The following is a 22,177-nucleotide window of genomic DNA, read 5'->3' as shown; positions in this document are numbered from 1 at the left end:
CTCGCTCTTTTTTTCCTTTCTTTTACATCAACTTTGAGGACAAAATGTTCACTTACCTCTTAACATATCCCATCCACAAACAGGTGTCATGATGAAGAGATAATCAGTGTTATTCACACTAATCAGTGTTATTCACAATCTGTCAGTGGTCATAATGTTATGCCTGATCGTTGTGTGTATATATATATATATATATAAGTCTTTGGTTCTTTCAATTGTGATGATCTGGCTCACATTAACAAAAACCCACCAAATCACTGTCTCATCAAATTAGAATATGGTGACATGCCAATCAGCGAATCAACTCAAAACACCTGCAGAGGTTTCCTGAGCCTTCAAAATGGTCTCTCAGTTTGGTTCACTAGGCTACACAATCATGGGGAAGACTGCTGTTCTGACAGTCGTCCAGAAGACAATCATTGACACACTTCACAAGGAGGGGAAGTCACAAACATTCATTGCCAAAGAAGCTGGCTGTTTACAGAGTGCTGTATCCAAGCATGTTAACAGAAAGTTGAGTGGAAGGAAAAAGTGTGGAAGAAAAAGATACACAACCAACCGAGAGAACCACAGCCTTATGAGGACTGTCAAGCAAAATCGATTCAAGAATTTGAGTGAACTTCACAAGGAATGGACTGAGGCTGGGGTCAAGGCATCAAGAGCCACCCACACACAGACGTGTCAAGGAATTTGGATACAGTTGTCTCTTGTTAAGCCACTTCTGAACCACAGACAACGTCAGAGGTGTCTTACCTGGGCTAAAGAGAAGAAGAACTGGACTGTTGCTCAGTGATCCAAAGTCCTCTTTTTAGATGAGAGCAAGTTTTGTATTTCATTTGGAAACCAAGGACCTAGAGTCTGGAGGAAGAGTGGAGAAGCTCATAACCCAAGTTGCTTGAAGTCCAGTTCTGTGATGATTTGGGGTGTAATGTCATCTGCTGGTGTTGGTCCATTGTGTTTTTGAAAACCAAAGTCACTGCACCTGTCTACTAAGAAATTTTGGAGCACTTCATGCTTCCTTCTGCTGACCAGCTTTTTGAAGATGCTCATTTCATTTTCCAGCAGGATTTGGCACCTGCCCACACTGCCAAAAGCACCAAAAGTTGGTTAAATGACCATGCTGTTGGTGTGCTTGACTGGCCAGCAAACTCACCAGACCTGAACCCCAGAGAGAATCTATGAGGTATTGTCAAGAGGAAGATGAGAAAGAAGAGACCAAACAATGCAGATGAGCTGAAGGCCACTATCAAAGAAACCTGGGCTTCCAGACCACCTCAGCAGTGGAACAAACTGATCACCTCCATGCTATGCTGAATTGAGGCAGTAATTAAAGCAAAAGGAGCCCCTACCAAGTATTGAGTACATATACAGTAAATTAACATACTTTCCAGAAGGCCAACAATTTAGTAAATTTTTCTTATGAAGGTCTTATGAAGTATTATAATTTGTTGAATTGGTGGGTTTTTGTTAAATGTGAGCCAAAATCATCACAATTAAAAGAACCAAGACTTAAACTACTTCAGTCTGTGAGCTGAATTTATTTAATACACTAGTTTCACAATTTGAGTTGAATTACTGAAATAAATGAACTTTTCCATGACATTCTAATTTATTGAGATTAACCTGTATGTGTATATATATATAGGACAGTGACTTTGAAATTCGCAAGATCTGTGATTCTGGTCTTTTCAGTTGTTTTTCTTCAATGAAAGGTAATGTTTTTTGTTAACTTTTTGAAAGAAGGATCAAAAGGATAAACAATGCAGATTTATTTTTACAGCCTTTCTTTGATTATATTGAGCAGGGGTGCCAATTATTCTGTACAGGACTGTGCATCAAATTATATCATGATTAGTAGGCTTCTGTGTTAACACACAAAACACAAACACCCTGTGCATTTATGACTAAACAATGGACTGAAGCATACTATACCAGGTTACATTTTTATACATGCACATGGCACATGGGTGACCAAAGCAAATGGAAGTTTTTGCATTTTAATTTACTACAACAATGCAAAAATAACAATACTAAAATCAACTATAGAATTTACATGACAACAGAAGACAACAATATATAGAGATGTATTTAATCAGTTAGACAGAAGGATAGAAGAACCAATGTGGTTTGACTTGTCACCACATTTTTGTTAATAAGGGTCTGCCTAAAATTAGACCCCAAGAATTTAAACGGAGTTTTATTATTTTTAAATGTAATATTATTTAATTATTATCACATAATATTTCCATGAATTAAATTATTAAGTACGGTACCATACCTGGTTAAAGAAGTCACTGGTCAAGTTATTTATTTTATTTTTTTATTATTATTTTGGAGGTCAAATAATGCCCTGATCTTTTTGCTTTTCCACAGACGATTCACAATATCTGAAGTGCTTGTTAAAACCCTTTCCATTAGTGCCACTGTTGCAGTCAAAAGTGATGAAACTGGCTATCCAATACTCAGCATGGATGAATGTTCTCTAGAAGCTGAAAATTATGAACTTCAGGATCGGTAACAATGTTTAGCTCACCACATCACAATTAGGAGCTAGCTTATAACTTACTAATACAAGATTGGTAGCCTTTGTTTAAAAACAATGGTAACTATTTTAAAGTGGCATAGTTACACATGTTACAAGTAGTACAACTATAGTAGTGACAGCAAATTATGCATAATTAAGCAACTAATCATAAACCAAACCCTAACCATTACCTTACAGTTATTTCATAGGTAATTAATATTACTCCAAATTATCCATATGTAACAGGGAACAACAGGGCTAAAGGCCATTTACTGCAGAAAAAATATATACATTGTATTGAACATTAATGGAGCAACATATTTTTGTGTGTAAATAAATCATTCAAGTTGTTTTTGTTTAAACATCTTTCAACTGTATGAGGTGGCCTTTAACCCCACACATGGGGTACAAAGGCCCACAGTATTGATACGAATACTTCGGCTAAAATAATTACTTGTTCAAAACAATCTATTTTCTGTACTATTTTCTGCTTATTTTGAAAAAAAAAATACTTAGTTTTTTTTTTTTTTAATAATATTCTGTCATTAAAATTTTTATATAAAAATAAATTTTAAAATACAGAAACAAAATCGTTTTAAAGATTCTGAATATAATATAATATAATATAATATAATATAATATAATATAATATAATATAATATAATATAATATAATATAATATAATATAATATATACAGTTTTAACAACAAATGTTAATTTATTATATGATAAGATATGATTGATATGGGTTTCATTGTAAACATGGTGATTATGTCAAATATGGACACTCAACATAATATATGATATTTACCTCATGTCATGTAAACAAATGAAAAAGTCAGCCATCTATTAATTGTCATGCTAATTACTGTGCCCTTTAGACACAACAGCAGGGGCGCTTTTTTACCCAAATATCATAGTTTTACATATTTTTTCATTATTTAAAAACTGTTGCTTTAATTATCTTAAAACTGAACATCATAAAGAAGACCTTTGTCTCAAAAGATATGCATTCATTTTAGCAATTCCCATTTGCCATTTAAATCTACTACATTTAAAAAAACAAAAACAAATATTAGATCAAGTAAGCACAGAATCAACTTTGCACTGCTGCGCGCGATCGCGTCAAGGATCAGACAAATATACACATGCATCTTGAAAAGCGGATGTTTTGGAAGCTACGTTTTTGTGCTATCTACTGGTTTAGATGAAAATAATATCAAAGGTGTCTTTTACCCCAGGGCACCTTTAGCCCTGTTGTACCCTAATATAAATGTTCTGGTTTGTGTCTGTATTAGTATCAGCTTACAGCTAATTTCTGTGCTCATGAGAACTAACATTTTGATTTTGTTACAATTTTATTTCTATTGACAGAGTGATTGTTAATAATCTTATTTCTCGGTTTAAACAATTGTTGGAGATGTATTTGAAGAGTAAGGTAAGACATTTGCTGAACATTCCCTGTTTACAAAAGAAAACCAATGCCAAATATCCATCTTATTTCAATATAATTTGTTGTTTCAGATCTGTCCGGCATTGAAAACGCACCTTAATGATTTAAACAAACAGCTATGGTGTTACACATTAAAAGGTGCTATGATTAAACACTAAACCAACGACTGCAATGAGTATGAAAATTCTTCCATGACAACATTTATGACATCCAAAATCATATGTTCTTTTTGTTGTGACCCTTAAATTATAGCCGAAGTAAGTGAATATGCTGAGATTGACTACTCTCTGATGTCTGTTGACATCTCTGCTAACAACATTGAGATGGGATTAAAGGTAAAATGGAAAATAGTTGAATTAAATCTAAAGCATCAGGCAGAAATGGACACATTACTCTAACAAACATGACAAACATTCCTTGCCAAAATATATTGTTTTACAGCTGAGTTTGGATGTTTGTCACAATTTTAGGGTGTATTCAACAACACTCAACAGCACATAGAACCCCCCCTCTCTCCTCCCCCAGCTTTCTCATTGGCTTCCCAGAGAACCAACATGTTCTACATTGCAGTATCTGCTTTCACCATCAACTCAGCATTCATGGTGCTCCACAAAACTAATGTGTCTAACATCAGAATCACTGATGACATGGTGAGTTTAAAATGGCACAAGCTGTCAGTTTTAAGAAGTGCAAGTATAGTCACTTTATATAGAGATTGAATTGAAGTGGCTGCATGAATTACAGTTTATATTACAAATGTAAAGGGATGCATATGTATGATTGCATTATTTTACTGTGTGTAATCGTCATTTTATCTTCTGGTTTTCATCTCGCTTTTACTTATTCATAAGTTGAGGACTATAACTGACACAAACAGTGACAGCTTTTTTTGATACAGGTGCCTTCTGTTTCTCCAATTCGTCTCAGCACCACAACATTTGGAGCATTCATTCCTCAAGTATGAAAATGTTGCCATTTTATTCAAATAATTCCACACAGAACACAAAATATAAACTTAACAATGAAGATGACTAAGAGCCACTTGTTCATATTCTTTGTATGAAAGAAACAAAAAACCAAATGCAATAACCTGATTTTTACTTGCAGATTTCTGAAACACACCCTGATCTGAAGCTGGATCTGAAGGTCAAGACAGTGAAGGAGCCCATCATTAAATTTGAACAAGATCATGTGATTCTTCAGCTCCTGAGTACAGTGACAGCTTATGATGTCCAATCTGACGACATACCGCATAAACTCTTTGTCCTCGATCTGGTGAGTCACTGAGGAGAGACAAATGAGGTGCATTTATACACTTGAGGTCAATTTCGCATACCCCATTTACACACACCGACTATACAGACATTTTGGAACATTAGACAAATCATCTTCAAAGGTTTTTATCTTCTTGGTTCTTAATATAATGTGTTATCCTATTGAGCATCAATGAATGTTTGCAGCAAATGAATGTTTGTAATAATCACATACAGTATTATTTTTTCAATTGTTATAAGTGTCAGAGCTGAATCTGAACATTATATATAGCCACTGCTGGGAAGAATCAACTTTCTTATTAACAATGAGCAGCTTCACTGTGACAAGAGATAAACAAGAATCATTGATAATTAAGGAAGTAACACCAGATACTAAGAACCAAGGGTATACAGACTAATTTTCAGTTATTATTGGCTTTTGGCATATATTTCAATAACTTTTACATCTTCTTTCGACCAACAGGAAAGCGTTGCCAGTGTTCAAATGTCTGTAGAAAAGGGTGATCTGGTATTCGATTTAACCCTTGAGAAGTGAGTATTTGTGAAGTGTGATAAGCATCTCAAAAAGACAATAATGGTAACTCTATATTCTCTTGAACAGAATTGAAGGGAGTATGAACGGCAAACCATTAAAGGTACGAGTCAAAAGGAAGTTATTATTAAAAGTGTGTTTAAAAATAAATACTAATAAATAAATAAAATCAAGTCTCACCTGAACAATAATTCTAATCAGCAGTTCAAAAAAAACAATTTCCTGACCGTGATCATGCACGACATTGTGTTTCCCATTATTAAAGGTAAGAGTTTTTTGCTATAACGAATGATGATGTAGTTTCAGAAGATGAGCATGTTATTAACTCATAATCTCATCAACCCTTCTCAGCTCACTTAGCCAAAGGTTTTCAACTTCCTGGTTTATTAGGATCCTATATTGGGAAGGTACACGTTCTAAAACCTCAAGTTAAGGTTCTTAAAGTAAGCTCACGTTTTCATGATTGTGATATTTTATAATTATTGTAAATATAGCATTTTATGAGATATGAGTGGCTCATAACATTTAGAGAGACCCTGTAACCATAAGTGCATTTTAAACTTGTTTCTTGCACAGGATTACGTGTTGATTGGAGCAGATATTCAGTTCGGAGAAAACACCTCATCTTAGCACCACTGAGGGAAAATATGTTTGTAAAGGCGATTTAAAGCGATCAAATGCATTTGCCTCTACAAAAATCACGTTTTGAAATTTGCATAAATAAATACACGGGGCGAAATTTCCCCTTTAACTGCATTCATTTGTTTCTTGTAGTTTATAAATGTATTCCTGTATGCAAACATTGGAAAGTTGAAATAGTTTCAGATTTACTAATGAATGTGTGCACAACTATCCATGAACTTGATAAATGTTACAAATGTGTCTTACTATTCACAACCAAATGCCTGTCAACTTGTGACTGTCAGATTCAGAATTACATGAATGCGCAGCAGTTGGTACGCATAGAAACATATCTGTGAATACAAATGTTTTATTTTGCATTAGTGCATCAGAATTTGCGCATGCAACAAGGAAGATGTGCATTTGTGGATCAAGTGGCACACGTGCATTCAATGACATCGAGTCTAAACGCACACACTAAAAACTCCCAATTAATTAGACCCAATGCTAATTATTAATGTCTGCACATCTACCCATCAATTAGAAAAATTCACAAATGTGTATTTTTTAGACTTTGCTGCCAGCTCTACTCTCACACGGGTCATCATACTCTTTAGCCAATCAGATGTCAGCTTACCATTCAACCAATCATGACGCTCTGACAGTAAAGAAAATGGCATTGAGCAGTTTTTGCACAGTTTCTCTTGCACCCTGTGTTTTGGCCACAGCTTTGGGGAAAGAGTTTAAGTCGTGTCAGTTTGCAGATTTGAAAGGCATGAATGAAATCGCTAAAGCAGTGAACTGCAGAAGAGGGCTTTCAGATGTTTCAGGGCTAAGAATGAATTCAGTTGAATCTGCTCTGTTTCTTCTTAAAGAATGTAGTTGAACTAATTTCCCAGCGTAATTATTTCAACTTCAGTTCAGTTATTGGTACAACCATTAAGAGGTTTAATGTGGTTGCAGAGTACTTTTGTCAATAGCTAAATTAATATCCAGATCGGTCTGCATATGTATTCTTATCCTTTGATATCTTAAAGTAACCAATAATTAAATAAAATGCTTTTTGATTTAATTTGAATTGTATTAAATATTTGAGAAAAATGTTTAACACAATGCAAAAAAAGTACAGAAATAGCAGAGAAGCAAACAAATGGAAAGGTCTGACAATGACACTACTGTAGGTCAGAATGCAAATAAGACATGATGTAATGAATATGCTAATTAACTCATGCAGTCAACATTTAGACTTTTTGAGCAGGCTTTAGCTATTTTCCATCAAAAATAACTACAATCAATGAGTGATCTTGAACACAACATTTTGATTTATGGAATACCTATATTTATTAGTGTTATTGTGTCACATGTCCTTTATAAGTAATTTAAAAAATAATTTTTAGCCCTTATCCTGTTTTGTTTTAATCAGGTTATAATACAGTATTTTGTCTCCTCATCCTCCTCATTTTACCTGCTTAAAGACCTGTTGTGACCTAGTCTTTAAGACTATGAGTAAATCCAAAACTTTGACAAACCTACAGATATATGAATGGAATTTTATTCTGTGTATATATATATATATATATATATATATATATATATATATATATATATATATAAATATATATATATATATAGATCACTCTGAAGAACAATGAACAAACAGCAACATGACAACATTCAGAAAATTGTGCGGTGGTGTTTAAGTTGAAAGCGGCTGCTTGAGGTGATTTCTTGGACCCATGAGAATGTGAATCTCATTTCTTTGAGAATGTCTTGACAGATGCATTCACTGTTTGCTGAAGCCAGTGTTTCTGTGCAGTAGTCTGCTCACTAGCTCCCTCTGTAGGTGCTGAATGAGTATCTGCTGACCAGCAGCGGCACATGACAGCTCTGATCAGCATCACTCACACTGAAGACAATCTACACAAAGAAGAAATAAAGCGTTCAGTCACATTTCTCTGTCATATCTAACATTCAGACTACATACATACAATCTCTCTTCTATTACAAACCTCAACATACGGGTAAAAGCTGGACAGTCCCAAACTCTCCCAGTACTGGGCCGTCTCGAAGCGGACCTTGTACATCCCCGGAGTGAAGGCATCGCTGGTTATTAGTCCTGGACAGCGTCCGTCCTCATCTGTGTTCCTGAAATCATCATGAGACATGGTAAGCTGTTTAACATAACATTTTTCAATGGATTCATTTATAAACCACACACTTTTGTATCATTAGTAATTGTATGACTATTCAGTGGCTGTAGTAAACAATATAATCAAAAAGAGCAATACAATTTCCAATCAGATTTTCTGAAAAAATAAATAACAAAATAAAATAAAATATGAATCTCTCATTGGTTGGCTAAACAGATAGTATTGCCTTAATCAGTAGCTGCGTTTACATAATCCGATCGTAATAGGACTAGAAGCACAATGAGAATAAAAATGTCACATGTAAACACGTCAATCGGACTGAATTGGCCAGATCCGACTAAAATTTCGATCGGACTGTAAGGGGTGGTTTATCCCTTTTGTAATCCGAGCGAGAGGACATGTAAACACTTGATCGGATTGAAAACCGAAACTGGAAAGTACTGCGCATGCGCAGTGACTTAGAAATAGCGTAATGACCAGGCGGCAAGGAAGTCGACCGGAAGTTGAAGTCGGCCGCGTGCCGCCATCTTGTAGCAGAACTTCACTTGCGTTAGCATCCCATTGACTCCCATTCATTTTGGCGTCACTTTGACAGTGAATAACTTTACATCTGAGGCGTTTAAAGACTCCATTTGTCCATTATTTATTTCTAAAGTTACACGACAATGTATAAAGGGCTCCATTACCTTCTATTTTACATTATGGCCCCGTAGAAACAGTTTTTGTAAAAATAGGCTAACGATTGCATCATAACCACTCGACTCTCTGTCGCATTACCGTACAGACAGGAGGAGAAGCTCGCAGGCAATTAACTTAATATGGCGTACTGGCGTTACATTTTAAAATACTATACAAAATAATTAATCAGAATACTTACTCCTGCTCACTCACGCCAAAGAACTCCCCGCTCAAGCTCGCCGTCTCTGCAAGATTAACGATGGCAGTTTTCACGCACAGCCACTAGAAGATTTACATCTGTCAGACAGATTGCTGTCGTCATCAAGCTTAGTTTGAGTCTGCGCGTCAGAAACGGAAGTGCTAAAAATAGCTAAAAATGGGCTTCACTTGTCTCAATTGAGTTCCAATGGGGTCGCTGTGTCCATTTCTTTTACTGTCTATGGTAATGACGCGCAGAACGAGGTGTTCTTCCTGTTGAATAAAGTGTCATAAATGTGTGTCCTGTCATTATAAATCGCCCCTTTCACTCAGTGTATGTGGAGTGGAACAGGACCACGTCCCACCAGTCCTTGTTTAAGACTCTCATGAACAGACAACTAGTTTTGAATGCGGGAAGAAGTACTTTTACTACTTTTTTTGTTTTGTTTGCTAAAGTAAAGTTAAGCAGCACAACAGTTCAAGTGCTGGTTGTCGCCTAACTAGGACCCGAAGTAGATAAATTAACGTGTGCTTTTTAAAACAGTAGCGGGAAACTGTATATTCATGCAGTGTGCGCATGTCAAAAGAGTAAATCCGATCAGAAGCTTGTGACGTGTAAACGCACATATCAACCCGATCACTTTATTTAGCTACCGTTCATGTAAACACTACGTTCGGATTCGTCAATCAGAATGAATTCATTCCGATGGAAGCAAAAAGTGTCCATGTAACGTTACCGTGTCAGACTTGGTCGAGATGTACAATGTTCAAAAACATCCAAAACGACCAGCTTTACCTTTAAATCATATCCATCTACCCACCCGATGGTAATGAGGTTCCAGATGGCCGTGCGGGGGTCCAGGCGATGCAGACTGAGGGCCATCCTAACCGCTGGGACCCCGTCCCCAGTGTTCAGCACATGTGTAGTGAAGGGACTGCTGCTTTTCACTGAAGAACCCATGGCTGTAAACCTAAAATACACTGAGAAACTATGGTTTTAAAGAGAGGTATCCAAAAAAAAAAAGAGATTCAGAAAGTCAGAAAGGATTAATTTACTAAAGGATGATTCAAAACATTACTAGTCCATAATAGAAATACAGACTCCTGTCAACATTAATATTTTGAGGGATGAACATTAACGCTACCAGCTTCTAACTGAACTATTAAAAGATGTTTAAGAAGATATTAGTGTCTTACCTGTGATGAAGTCAGTGTGATCTGAGGATCTGTTTATATGAGGACGACCCAGACTCGTCACTGTTTGATTAGTTTCATTGAGTTAATCAGCAAAACAAACCAGCGGAACACACAGGGTTAATATTTAACTCAACAGCTCTTAAAAACCTTTTAGTATCACAGATCTTTAGAATATAAAGTACTGTAAAACAAAGACTAATCTACAATCCTACCTTGAAGTCTCTTACACACAAGAAACAGGAACGAACCGAGCTGAACTGCTGTTTGAGGGCAGAAGGACTTTGAACTCTAGTAACTTGTTTGATTTGGTTTTTTACACGAGTGGAAAAACATAAGGATAATAATACACTAAAGTTACTGTTAGTCAGAATGACACAACAGGACGGGATTGAATCATATAAAGCAATGGTTTACAGACCCAGAGACCACCATTTTTATTATTATTATTGTTGTTACTAAAAAACTAAATCAGTTTTCTTTAAGAACATTAACTAACTTCATTAGATTATGTAATGCTTAACAGATCATTAGTTATCAAGTAGTAAATAGTTAAAATGTCATTAAAATTGAAGTTGATTTAAAACCCTGATGACTGTATGGATAACACTTTGATAAAAATTCTGTCATTAAAAATATAATTGGACAAAAACAGTTTGAGCCTCTGTAGCAATATACTGGATATGCATGTATTTTTTTTATTTCTGTTGGTGAATACATTCAGTGCAACGAAGTGATAAAAACAAAACAGCATTCCATAATAATTTACATAATCACATTAATATATAACAACAAAAATCACAAGCATGCAGCAGAAAACCACTTAACTATTTTATGCCTTATAAAAAAACAACAACAACAACAAAACCAGTAAATCTAGTCTGAACACTAAACTGGCCAGAGCTGTTAATGAGGAGATATTTACATAAACTATGTCTAGTTGGTGACAGAGGTAGATGATGTTAATTCCAAAATTATGAATTACTGTATGAATAATTATTATACATTTTGTGAGTTTTAATGACATTTGGGTTCAAATAAGAGTTTATTTACATTTCAGTTTAAATCTTATGTCTCAAGATATGGCTCATAAATATACACAATTTAGCTATTTTTTTTATATATCAGGGTCTATCAGTTGAGCTTCAGCAATTTAATAACCCCATATCAGTTGACAAATGTTGTGTAGAACCATAAAATGATTTATTTCTTATAGTTTGTGTATGTGTGTGTGTGGTTGCTATCCTTTAATGTTATCCTGATCTCGAGTCTTATCAGTATTGACTGAAATAATGGAAAAACAGCTTGTGGTCAATCAAATAACTCCTGAAATCATCATCAGCAGCGTTTGACGACGCACAGTTCTGTTTGTTCTGGTTTGTTTAGACAGCTGCTCCACAACTGGATTCAAACTGGATTGATGTTCAGTTCACATGATGAAACATGAACGGATCTGGATATTTGGAAACGATCCAGATATTGTTTCTCTGCCTGGTGCTCTTCTTTATACTGAGATCCTGTGACTTTTCCCAAAAACTTGGTATCTGAACTCTGAAACGGTGAGAGAGCAACAGAACATTTAGGAGCGAGGGAACGGTTCAGCGGTTTATTAAATAAAACAAAAACAAGCAAAATAAGTTACAGCTTCCAGCTTACCTGAAACCTGCGTTTACATGTAGAGCAAATCTGATTCATAGGAATTAACCTAGAAACGGATGAAAATACAAAATACAAGTTTGGTGTTTAAAATCCATCACAATAACAGAAATGTACCATGGTAAATACAGTTCACACTAAAACCATAATTACTGTTTATAGTTACTTTGTGAGTCTCAGTAAACATGTCAAGAAACTGTCTTTTCATTTTTTTAAATCATAAGAATTATATTTTTCCTATTAAATAGAAAAGAAAGTACAAAAAGTTTTATTTCTTTACTGTCATACATTAAATCAGAGTAAACTTTATCTGTTTTAGATCAATGAATATTAAACATTTTGGTATTTGTTAAATGACAGAATCGAGCGAGGGAGAACTTTTATGTATTTATCACTTTCATCAAAAACAGAAGTATATATACACTTCTTTAGTATTTGGTAGAATTGCCCCGAAACGGTTTCACTTGGGCCAAACATTTTAGGTATCCTTCCACAAGCTTTCTACAATAGTTTGCTGGGATTTTGGCCCACTCCTCTTGACAGAACTGGTGTAACTGGGTCAGGTTTGTAGGCCTTCTTGCTTGCACTCGCCTTTTCAGTGCCACCCACAAATTTTCTATGTGATTGAGCTCAGGGCCACTTTTGATGGCCACTTCAATACCTTGACTATGTTGTCCTTAAGCCACTTTGTAACTAATTTGGAGGTCTGCTTGGGGTCACTGTCCATTTGGAAGACCCATTTGTGCCCAAGCTTTAACTTCCTAGCTGATGTTGATTCAATAGATCCACAAAATTCTCTTTTCTCATGATGCCATCCATTTTGTGAAGTGCACCAGTCCCTTCTGCAGCAAAGCAGCCCCACAACATAATACTACAGCCCCATATTTCACGGTTGGGACGGTGTTCTGAGGCTTCAAAGCTCCTTTTTTCTCCAAATATACCATTTATCAATATGGCAGAACAGTTCAATTCTTGTTTCATCAGATCACAGGACATGTCCCCAGAATTGAAGATTTTGCCCCTATGTGCAGTTGCAAATTTTAGTCCGTTTTTCTATGGTGGTTTTGAAGTAATGGTTTTCTCCTCCCAGAGTAACCTTTCAGTTCATGGTGGTACAGGACTCGTTTTACTGTGGATAATGACACGGTTTTACCAGTTTCAGCTAGCATCTTCACAAGGCTTTTTGCTGTGGTCCAGGGGTTGATTCGCACAGTTCGCACCAAAAAACGTTCCTCTCTAGGACTCAGAATCCGTCTCTTTCCTGAGCGGTATGATGGTTGTACATTCCCATGTTTTTTATACTTGCATATTATTGTTTGAAGAGATGAACGTGGGACCTTCAGGCATCTGGAAATTGCACCTAAGGACGAGTCACACTTGTGGAGGTCCACAGTTCTTTTCCTGATGTCTTGGTTGATTTCTCTTGATTTTCTCATGATGTTAAAGAAAGAGGCTCTGTGTTTGAGGTGTGCCTTTATATGCATCCACAGGTGTGCCACCAATTAACTCTAATGGAATCAATTAACCTATCATAAGGTTCTTAAACTCAGAAAGGAATCATCTGGAGTTTTTGTTTAAAGACACATTAAACTTAGTGTATGTACAGTCGTGGCCAAAAGTTTTGAGAATTACATAAATATTAGTTTTCAAAAAGTTTGCTGCTAAACTGCTTTTAGATCTTTGTTTCAGTTGTTTCTGTGATGTACTGAAATATAATTACAAGCACTTCATACGTTTCAAAGGCTTTTATCGACAATTACATGACATTTATGCAAAGAGTCAGTATTTGCAGTGTTGGCCCTTCTTTTTCAGGACCTCTGCAATTCGACTGGGCATGCTCTCAATCAACTTCTGGGCCAAATCCTGACTGATAGCAACCCAATCTTTCATAATCACTTCTTGGAGTTTGTCAGAATTAGTGGGTTTTTGTTTGTCCACCCGCCACTTGAGGATTGACCACAAGTTCTCAATGGGATTAAGATCTGGTGAGTTTCCAGGCCATGGACCCAAAATTTCAACATTCTGGTCCCCGAGCCACTTAGTTATCACTTTTGCCTTATGGCACGGTGCTCCATCGTGCTGGAAAATGCATTGTTCTTCACCAAACTGTTGTTGGATTGTTGGAAGAAGTTACTGTTGGGGGGTGTTTTGGTACCATTCTTTATTCATGGCTGTGTTTTTGGGCAGAATTGTGAGTGAGCCCACTCCCTTGGATGAGAAGCAACCCCACACATGAATGGTGTCAGGATGCTTTACTGTTGGCATGACACAGGACTGATCGTAGCGCTCACCTTTTCTTCTCCGGACAAGCCTTTTTCCAGATGCCCCAAACAATCGGAAAGGGGCTTCATCAGAGAATATGACTTTGCCCCAGTCCTCAGCAGTCCATTCACTATACTTTCTGCAGAAGATCAATCTGTCCCTGATGTTTTTTTTTGGAGAGAAGTGGCTTCTTTGCTGCCCTTCTTGACACCAGGCCATCTTCCAAAAGTCTTGTCCTCACTGTGCGTGGAGATGCGCTCACACCTGCCTGCTGCCATTCCTGAGCAAGCTCTGCACTGGTGGCACTCCGATCCCGCAGCTGAATCCTCTTTAGGAGACCATCCTGGCGCTTGCTGGACTTTCTTGGACGCCCTGAAGCCTTCTTTACAAGAATTGAACCTCTTTCCTTGAAGTTCTTGATGATCCTATAAATTGTTGATTTAGGTGCAATCTTAGTAGCCACAATATCCTTGCCTGTGAAGCCATTTTTATGCAACGCAATGATGGCTGCACGCGTTTCTTTGCAGGCCACCATGGTTAACAATGGAAGAACAATGATTTCAAGCATCACCCTCCTTTTAACATGTCAAGTCTGCCATTCTAACCCAATCAGCCTGACATAATGATCTCCAGCCTTGTGCTCGTCAACATTCTCACCTGAGTTAACAAGACGATTACTGAAATGATCTCAGCAGGTCCTTTAATGACAGCAATGAAATGCAGTGGAAAGGTTTTTTTGGGATTACCTCTAGTTAATTTTCATGGCAAAGAAGGACTATGCAATTCATCTGATCACTCTTCATAACATTCTGGAGTATATGCAAATTGCTATTATAAAAACTTAAGCAGCAACTTTTCCAATTTCCAATATTTATCTAATTCTCAAAACTTTTGGCCACAACTGTATACTTCTGACTTTGATGAAAGTGATAAAAAAATACATAAGTTATCCCTCACTCGATTCTGACATTAAACAAATGCAAAAGAATTTTAATATTTATTGATCTAAAACAGATAAAGTTTACTCTGATTTAATGTAAAAAAGTAAAGAAATAAAAGTTTTTGTGTTTTTTTCTGAGTGTATGTTAATATCTGGTTTCAACTGTATATATATTACAGTTTTGTTTCTGCTTTGATACTATTTTCACGCGTAAGGTGTGTATTTTCAAAACACTTAGTATTAATTTCACAACAGATCATCAAAAGTGCATTTCTTTCAAATATCTCAGCATATTTTCACTTGTCTTATTACAATACACATAACCACGAAGTTTCCTTTTCACTACAAAAAATAAGTTTTTCATTTTTATAAATGTTTCATTCACAGTAACAGCCTTTCATAAAGCTCTGTTACTGTGAGCTTGTGGAAATAGTACCAAAGCTAATAATAATAATAATAATGAAAAAGTCCTTTATTAATTAATTTTAACTACAATTGTAGTCACAATTTCTTTAACTATGATAATTTGACAGTTAATTTACGGGTATAACTGATTTAATCTGGTCTCATGACTACTAAGTGTTTCTAAGTGTTTGCGTGGGAGTTGAGCATCAGCCACTGTGTGTGTGTGTGTGTGTGTGTGTTTACATGCTGTCTGTTTTCATCACTGCTGTCTGCTGTCTCTGGGCTCTGTGCGTCTCTGTCTGTCCTCAGGGGAGGAGAGTTACCAGATAAATCATCAGCACTGCTCACAGAGCCATGGAGCGGAGAGAACGCCACACCGTCTCCTGAAATTCACACACACACACACACACACACACACACACACACACACACACACACACACACACACACACACACACACACGCTCTAAATTACATAAAACTGTAAAAGATCAAGGACAGAAATGCTACCAAGGCCCTGAGGCTCCAGCCTCTTTAGAGGCGCCACTTCCTCTAAAATGTGAGACATAATGTCCAAATAATGACAAATAATATCACAAATATGCGACCCCACTGGCCTGGTTCATAATCCACCTTTACAAGGTGCATCTAATGATGAAGAATGAGTGTTTTACCTGACAGTTCATGGCTTTGAGGGTCCATCCGCTCCAGACTGTCCAGCAGCTCGTCTATCTGTGATTTAATCACTGTCAGTTCTTTCTTAATGCACACCAGCTCCTCCATTCTTACTGCAGAGAGAATGAGGTTAGCCAGCATTAATGTTATATTCAGCAATACTAGCAACTAACTAATGCCACTGGTTGAGACAGTATTGCCTAACATATTGCATTTCTATTTGCCACCACCAGTGGACAAGAAATTACACACTGCAGCTTTAAATATAGATGTAAAGACATATGAGATGTAGCCTAGCAGTTAGCACACATGCTATTCCCCCCCAAACTAGCTTAAAGTGGATTTTGTGATAAGTAGCAGCACAAAACAAAATGCAAAAAATAACTGTTTCCAAACATGTTTCCCTACTGGTCTTTTCTTCCCCACCCCCCATTTACCACTGGCTGGACAACCATGTAGCCCTTGCCCAAACTCACCTCATTGGTTGAGCCACAGTTTGAGTGCTTTCACCATTTTAAACATATTACAGCATAAAAAACAATATACAAAAACTTTAAAAAAGTTTAATTGTAGGACTTTCAAAATAGAAATGAGGATGCCCCGGTATAAGCAACTCTTCTAATCTAATGTCTCTAATGATGGAAACTTAGCTTGGACCTCTTTTCCGCAGCATGATAATACCACTCAAACACCCCTCCAATCCCAGCTGGATAAAAAAACCCCATTCCAGCTCAGCACCAACCATTAAAAAGCGGTTTGACCTCCCAGCTACAAAGGCAAACTCATTCTACTGTGATCTGCTGGCAGTAAAAACTATTAGGGCTTGTAATAAAGCACTATAAACGCTTCTTATTGGTTATGCACTATTAATTTGCTATAATTGCTTTTGGTGATAGGCTAGGTTTGATTACTGAGGGAGTAGTTCTATAGCGGAGGGAGGATTTTAATGAAGAAACCATCTGGAGTTCGACAGCAGAGGTGCATGGACGCACGTAGACATACATGCTCACAAAAAACACAGTTATATGAGCAACATTCACCAAAACACAATCCAAGGGTACAAAATGCTGTACAAAAGATGCTAATATTTATTATAAGATGCAAATGCAAATATGAACGTTTGGCCAAATCATTGCAACTTTGCCTTTCTACACTGCATTCTCACTGTGATAAACTCCTCTACTCAAGGGGGCGATAGAGTTACCTTAAAACTGCTCATGCAGCTTGCTATAAACATACCGGCAGTTTAATTCTGCATAATCTTGAGTTCCATGCGAGGACGAAAAAATTCCCTGTTGCACTCATTTTCAGTTCGACCAACAGAAATGTTTGATTTGAAAGCATAAATTGCTACATTATTTACAGTAGACAATGGACCTATTGTGCCTGCATATTTTTGCTGAAATTTCGCCAGTGTGACTACCTTTGCACTGTTTCTACACCGGGCCTGACTGTTGGGTTGTGTTGAGCTAAAACAGCTTGAGGCTACATTTCACAATGTGTAATTCATAAAACAAACTATAACAAACTGAAAGTAATTGTTTCCAAACAGGTTTCCCTGTCATTGGTTGGACAAAAATGTGTCTACACTGAGCTAGACTGTTGTCGTGTTGCGTTACACGGCGCAAAAACAGCTTGAGAATGTCTACATTTTAAAATGTGTAATTTCTAAAACAAACTGTAACACAGACAAAAATTGTTTCCAAACAGGTTTCCCAACTGGACTGGCTGGACAAACATGTTTCGACAATGGGGTTTGACCGTTGTCAAGTATCGCGCCATTGTAACAGCTTGAGGCTGTCTGCATTTTAAAGTGTGTTGTTTGTAAAACATACTGTCAAACTGAAAAATTACAATTGTTTCCAGACAGGTTTCCAAACTGGACTGGACAATATGTTCTACCAATGTTTTGCTAACATTCCCTGTAATTTCTGAATGTTTTCTCAACATTCAAAATGCCCATTTTGACATCGGTTATACAAACATTTCATTTTATAATTTAGCATTTATTATGGGAACATTAATATTAACATTCTGAAATGTTTCATGTTATATATATAAAAAAAATTAAAAAAAAAAAAAAAAAATATATATATATATATATATATATATATATATATATATATATATATATATATATATATATATATACAGGTCCTTCTCAAAAAATTAGCATATTGTGATAAAAGTTCATTATTTTCCATAATGTAATGATACAAATTAAACTTTCATATATTTTGGATTCATTGCACACCAACTGAAATATTTCAGGTCTTTTATTGTTTTAATACTGATGATTTTGGCATAGAGCTCATGAAAACCCAAAATGCCTGTCTCAAAAAATTAGCATATTTCATCCGACCAATAAAAGAAAAGTGTTTTTAATACAAAAAAAGTCAACCTTCAAATAATTATGTTCAGTTATGCACTCAATACTTGGTCGGGAATCCTTTTGGAGAAATTACTGCTTCAATGCGGCATGGCATGGAGGCAATCAGCCTGTGGCACTGCTGAGGTGTTATGGAGGCCCAGGATGCTTCGATAGCGGCCTTGAGCTCATCCAGAGTGTTGGGTCTTGCGTCTCTCAACTTTCTCTTCACAGTATCCCACAGATTCTCTATGGGGTTCAGGTCAGGAGAGTTGGCAGGCCAATTGAGCACAGTAATACCATGGTCAGTAAACCATTTACCAGTGGTTTTGGGACTGTGAGCAGGTGCCAGGTCGTGCTTAAAAACGAAATCTTCATCTCCATAAAGCTTTTCAGCAGATGGAAGCATGAAGTGCTCCAAAATCTCCTGATAGCTAGCTGCATTGACCCTGCCCTTGATAAAACACAGTGGACCAACACCAGCAGCTGACATGGCACCCCAGACCATCACTGACTGTGGGTACTTGACACTGGACTTCAGGTATTTTGGCATTTCCTTATCCCCAGTCTTCCTCCAGACTCTGGCACCTTGATTTCCGAATGACATGCAAAATTTGCTTTCATCCGAAAAAAGTACTTTGGACCACTGAGCAACAGTCCAGTGTTGCTTCTCTGTAGCCCATTTCCTGCACACGCCTGTGCACGGTGGCTCTTCCGCAGGTCCCCCAAGGTCTGGAATCGGTCCTTCTCCACAATCTTCCTCAGGGTCCGGTCACCTCTTCTCGTTGTGCAGCGTTTTTTCCACACTTTTTCCTTCCCACAGACTTCCCACTGAGGTGCCTTGATACAGCACTCTGGGAACAGCCTATTCGTTCAGAAATTTCATTCTGTGTCTTACCCTCCTGCTTGAGGGTGTCAATGATGGCCTTCTGGTCAGCAGTCTTACCCATGATTGCGGTTTTGAGTAATGAACCAGGCTGGGAGTTTTTAAAGGCCTCTGGAATCTTTTGCAGGTGTTTAGAGTTAATTAGTTGATTCAGATGGTTAGGTTAATAGCTTGTTTAGAGAACCATTTCATGATATGCTAATTTTTTGAGACAGGCATTTTGGGTTTTCATGAGCTGTATGCCAAAATCATCAGTATTAAAACAATAAAAGACCTGAAATATTTCAGTTGGTGTGCAATGAATCTAAAATATATGAAAGTTTAATTTTTATCATTACATTATGGAAAATAATGAACTTTTATCACAATATGCTAATTTTTTTAGAAGGACCTGTATATATATATATATATATATATATATATATATATATATATATATATATATATTTATTTATTTTTACTTTTTTTTTTTCAGAAAAAAGTTGCATGAAAAATGTAAAAATAATGTTTCTCTGTTTTAAGAATATTGCTAAAGACCAGATAATGAACATTGAAAGAATGTAACTGGAAAAACGTTTGTTTATAACTATGAGAGAACTTTGCCAGAAAATTAGCCGAAGTTATGAGAATGGGGTATTAGTGGTTATACCCAATTTAATTGATTTTGCCATGTCACATTGCAACAGCTGCACAAAGTGTAGACACCGTGGATTTCCTATCAAAACAGGAAGTTAGAATCATGCATAACTGTTATGCAGCCCAGCAAAACCATGATTTGCTATTTGCTATTAATTGTCAAATTCAAATTTTTATTTTTTTTGGACATTCCCCTTAATGCAAGATTGTCATTACTATATTCTGTCCATTTTTCATAGAAAGGTTTTCATTTTAATTGTACACATGCTAAAAGTTATATACGTTAAAACTTAAATCCTGATTTCTCGAGGTCTTTCTACATCTTGAGCTTTGAGAGATGTCAGTGCATCTTACGCTGGGTTCCTCTGCTCCTGGACTTGTGTCTGCGCTGAGCTTTTTCTCTGCTTTGCCGCAGGGCTGCGGAAGAAAAAGAGGGAGAGGAACACGTCCGTCGAAAAGAGGCGAAGTCACACGGTATGGTCGTCACAGACATCGGAACGTGTTGATAATCGAAATCCCTGAAAATAAAAACCAGATGAATGAACTGAAAGATATAGTAAGTTCTCTAGGAAGATTTTCTTTCACAATACTCTGAATTCTGATTCACAAGGCATGGTTATTATTGGCAGGCCCTGACCTACTTCCTGTGGCGTGACTGAAGAACATCTCAGCTAATTATGCATGCCAGCCGCAGCCTCTGCATGATACATACATTAGCAGCATGGCACTTTACTGATCACTCTCCGTCTCCAGCTTTATCCGCTCTGTCACATCCTCGGCATGCTGCGAACGTCTCCGGCAAAACTTGGCAACAAAGAGCTTTTTCAAGAATTTCTACGCTTTTATTTAAAGATTAGCAGGGTCTATGAAATAGGAGACTTTTCCCATTATGCCCTGAGGCCTAGCGGTTTGTGACTGGAGAGAGATATCAGGAGATGAGAGATTAGGAGAAATGTGCTGCTGGTGTCAAGAGCGTGATGGAGCATGCAATCAGGAAAAGGGGCTAGCATCGAGTGAAAGAGACGGGAGCAGACAGAGGTAAAGCCATAAGCAGGCCCACACCGAGTGCTGCAGATTACAGCAGAATTGAAAGATCCCTTGTCTGTTTGGTTATTAAATATTACAATTCTTTAATTAGATTGCTCAAATAAATAAATAAATGAGCTTGGGGGCACATAGTTCTTTTTTTTAAACCATTCAAAAGTTTTATTTCAGATAATTGTCAAGACAACATTTCTCATACAGTATGTGTCATATCTCATACACACACACACACACACACACAGTCAAGTTATTTGTTTTTGTGCACTTGACAGGGACAAACACATCATCAACGGAGGCCATCACTGGATTCCACTCTTCTTTTATTTTTCATCAATTAAGTAGCAGAAAGGTGAAAAACCTTTAAACAGAAGGAAAAAAAACACAATTAACTGTAAATAAAGCTTATTAAACAGCTGTTGTCGTCACTGAGTTTTTTGTACATCTTTTGACATGAAGCACTTTCAAATTATATTCCAATTATATTGATATATATAATTATATATTGTCAAATTATATTGTTAACGATCTTAATAAACTGTTTTGAGTACAATATAGTTATATGATATAATAATCTGCACCATACACAGTACAGAAAATCACCTTGAATGCTTGAAATAACTACGTGTGCATGTAAAATCAGATTAATCAGGTAATTTTAGCGATCTGTTTAATCACGTGCAAA

The 22,177-nt window shown here is 36.7% G+C and overlaps 2 protein-coding genes across 2 annotated transcripts; one reads left to right on the top strand and one right to left on the bottom strand.

Annotated features, from left to right (window-relative positions):
• Nucleotides 1–4,045: 4,045 nt before the first annotated feature.
• Nucleotides 4,046–6,121, top strand: LOC132133696 (bactericidal permeability-increasing protein-like). The gene is made up of 6 exons (XM_059546612.1): nt 4,046–4,115; nt 4,230–4,312; nt 4,448–4,627; nt 4,876–4,935; nt 5,085–5,252; nt 5,715–6,121. The coding sequence occupies exons 2-6, from the start codon at nt 4,268–4,270 to the stop codon at nt 5,784–5,786; spliced, it is 525 nt and encodes a 174-aa protein (XP_059402595.1). The 5' UTR covers nt 4,046–4,115; nt 4,230–4,267; the 3' UTR covers nt 5,787–6,121.
• Nucleotides 6,122–7,991: 1,870 nt separating this feature from the next.
• urahb (urate (5-hydroxyiso-) hydrolase b) lies at nt 7,992–10,911 on the bottom strand. Its single transcript, XM_059545951.1, has 5 exons — nt 10,840–10,911; nt 10,628–10,687; nt 10,252–10,401; nt 8,414–8,549; nt 7,992–8,321 (listed from the first exon to the last, which is right to left on the bottom strand). Exons 3-5 carry the CDS (start codon nt 10,389–10,391, stop codon nt 8,232–8,234), a joined length of 366 nt encoding a protein of 121 aa, XP_059401934.1. The 5' UTR covers nt 10,392–10,401; nt 10,628–10,687; nt 10,840–10,911; the 3' UTR covers nt 7,992–8,231.
• Nucleotides 10,912–22,177: the final 11,266 nt, after the last annotated feature.

Source organism: Carassius carassius, chromosome 50 (assembly GCF_963082965.1).
Source record: "Carassius carassius chromosome 50, fCarCar2.1, whole genome shotgun sequence".
NCBI lineage: Eukaryota > Metazoa > Chordata > Actinopteri > Cypriniformes > Cyprinidae > Carassius > Carassius carassius.
This window is presented reverse-complemented; position numbering and strand designations above follow the sequence as displayed.

Bases quoted from the DNA above. Each gene is read 5' to 3' on its own strand.
- LOC132133696 (XM_059546612.1), top strand. From the start codon at position 4,268: ATGTCTGTTGACATCTCTGCTAACAACATTGAGATGGGATTAAAG. The intron at 4,313-4,447 runs GTAAAATGGAAA...TCACAATTTTAG, and splicing joins ACATTGAGATGGGATTAAAG to GGTGTATTCAACAACACTCA. The intron at 4,936-5,084 runs GTATGAAAATGT...TTTTACTTGCAG, and splicing joins TTGGAGCATTCATTCCTCAA to ATTTCTGAAACACACCCTGA.
- urahb (XM_059545951.1), bottom strand. From the start codon at position 10,391: ATGGGTTCTTCAGTGAAAAGCAGCAGTCCCTTCACTACACATGTGCTG. The intron at 8,550-10,251 runs GTGGGTAGATGG...TGATGATTTCAG, and splicing joins TGGAACCTCATTACCATCGG to GAACACAGATGAGGACGGAC. The intron at 8,322-8,413 runs GTTTGTAATAGA...TTCTTTGTGTAG, and splicing joins GCTTTTACCCGTATGTTGAG to ATTGTCTTCAGTGTGAGTGA.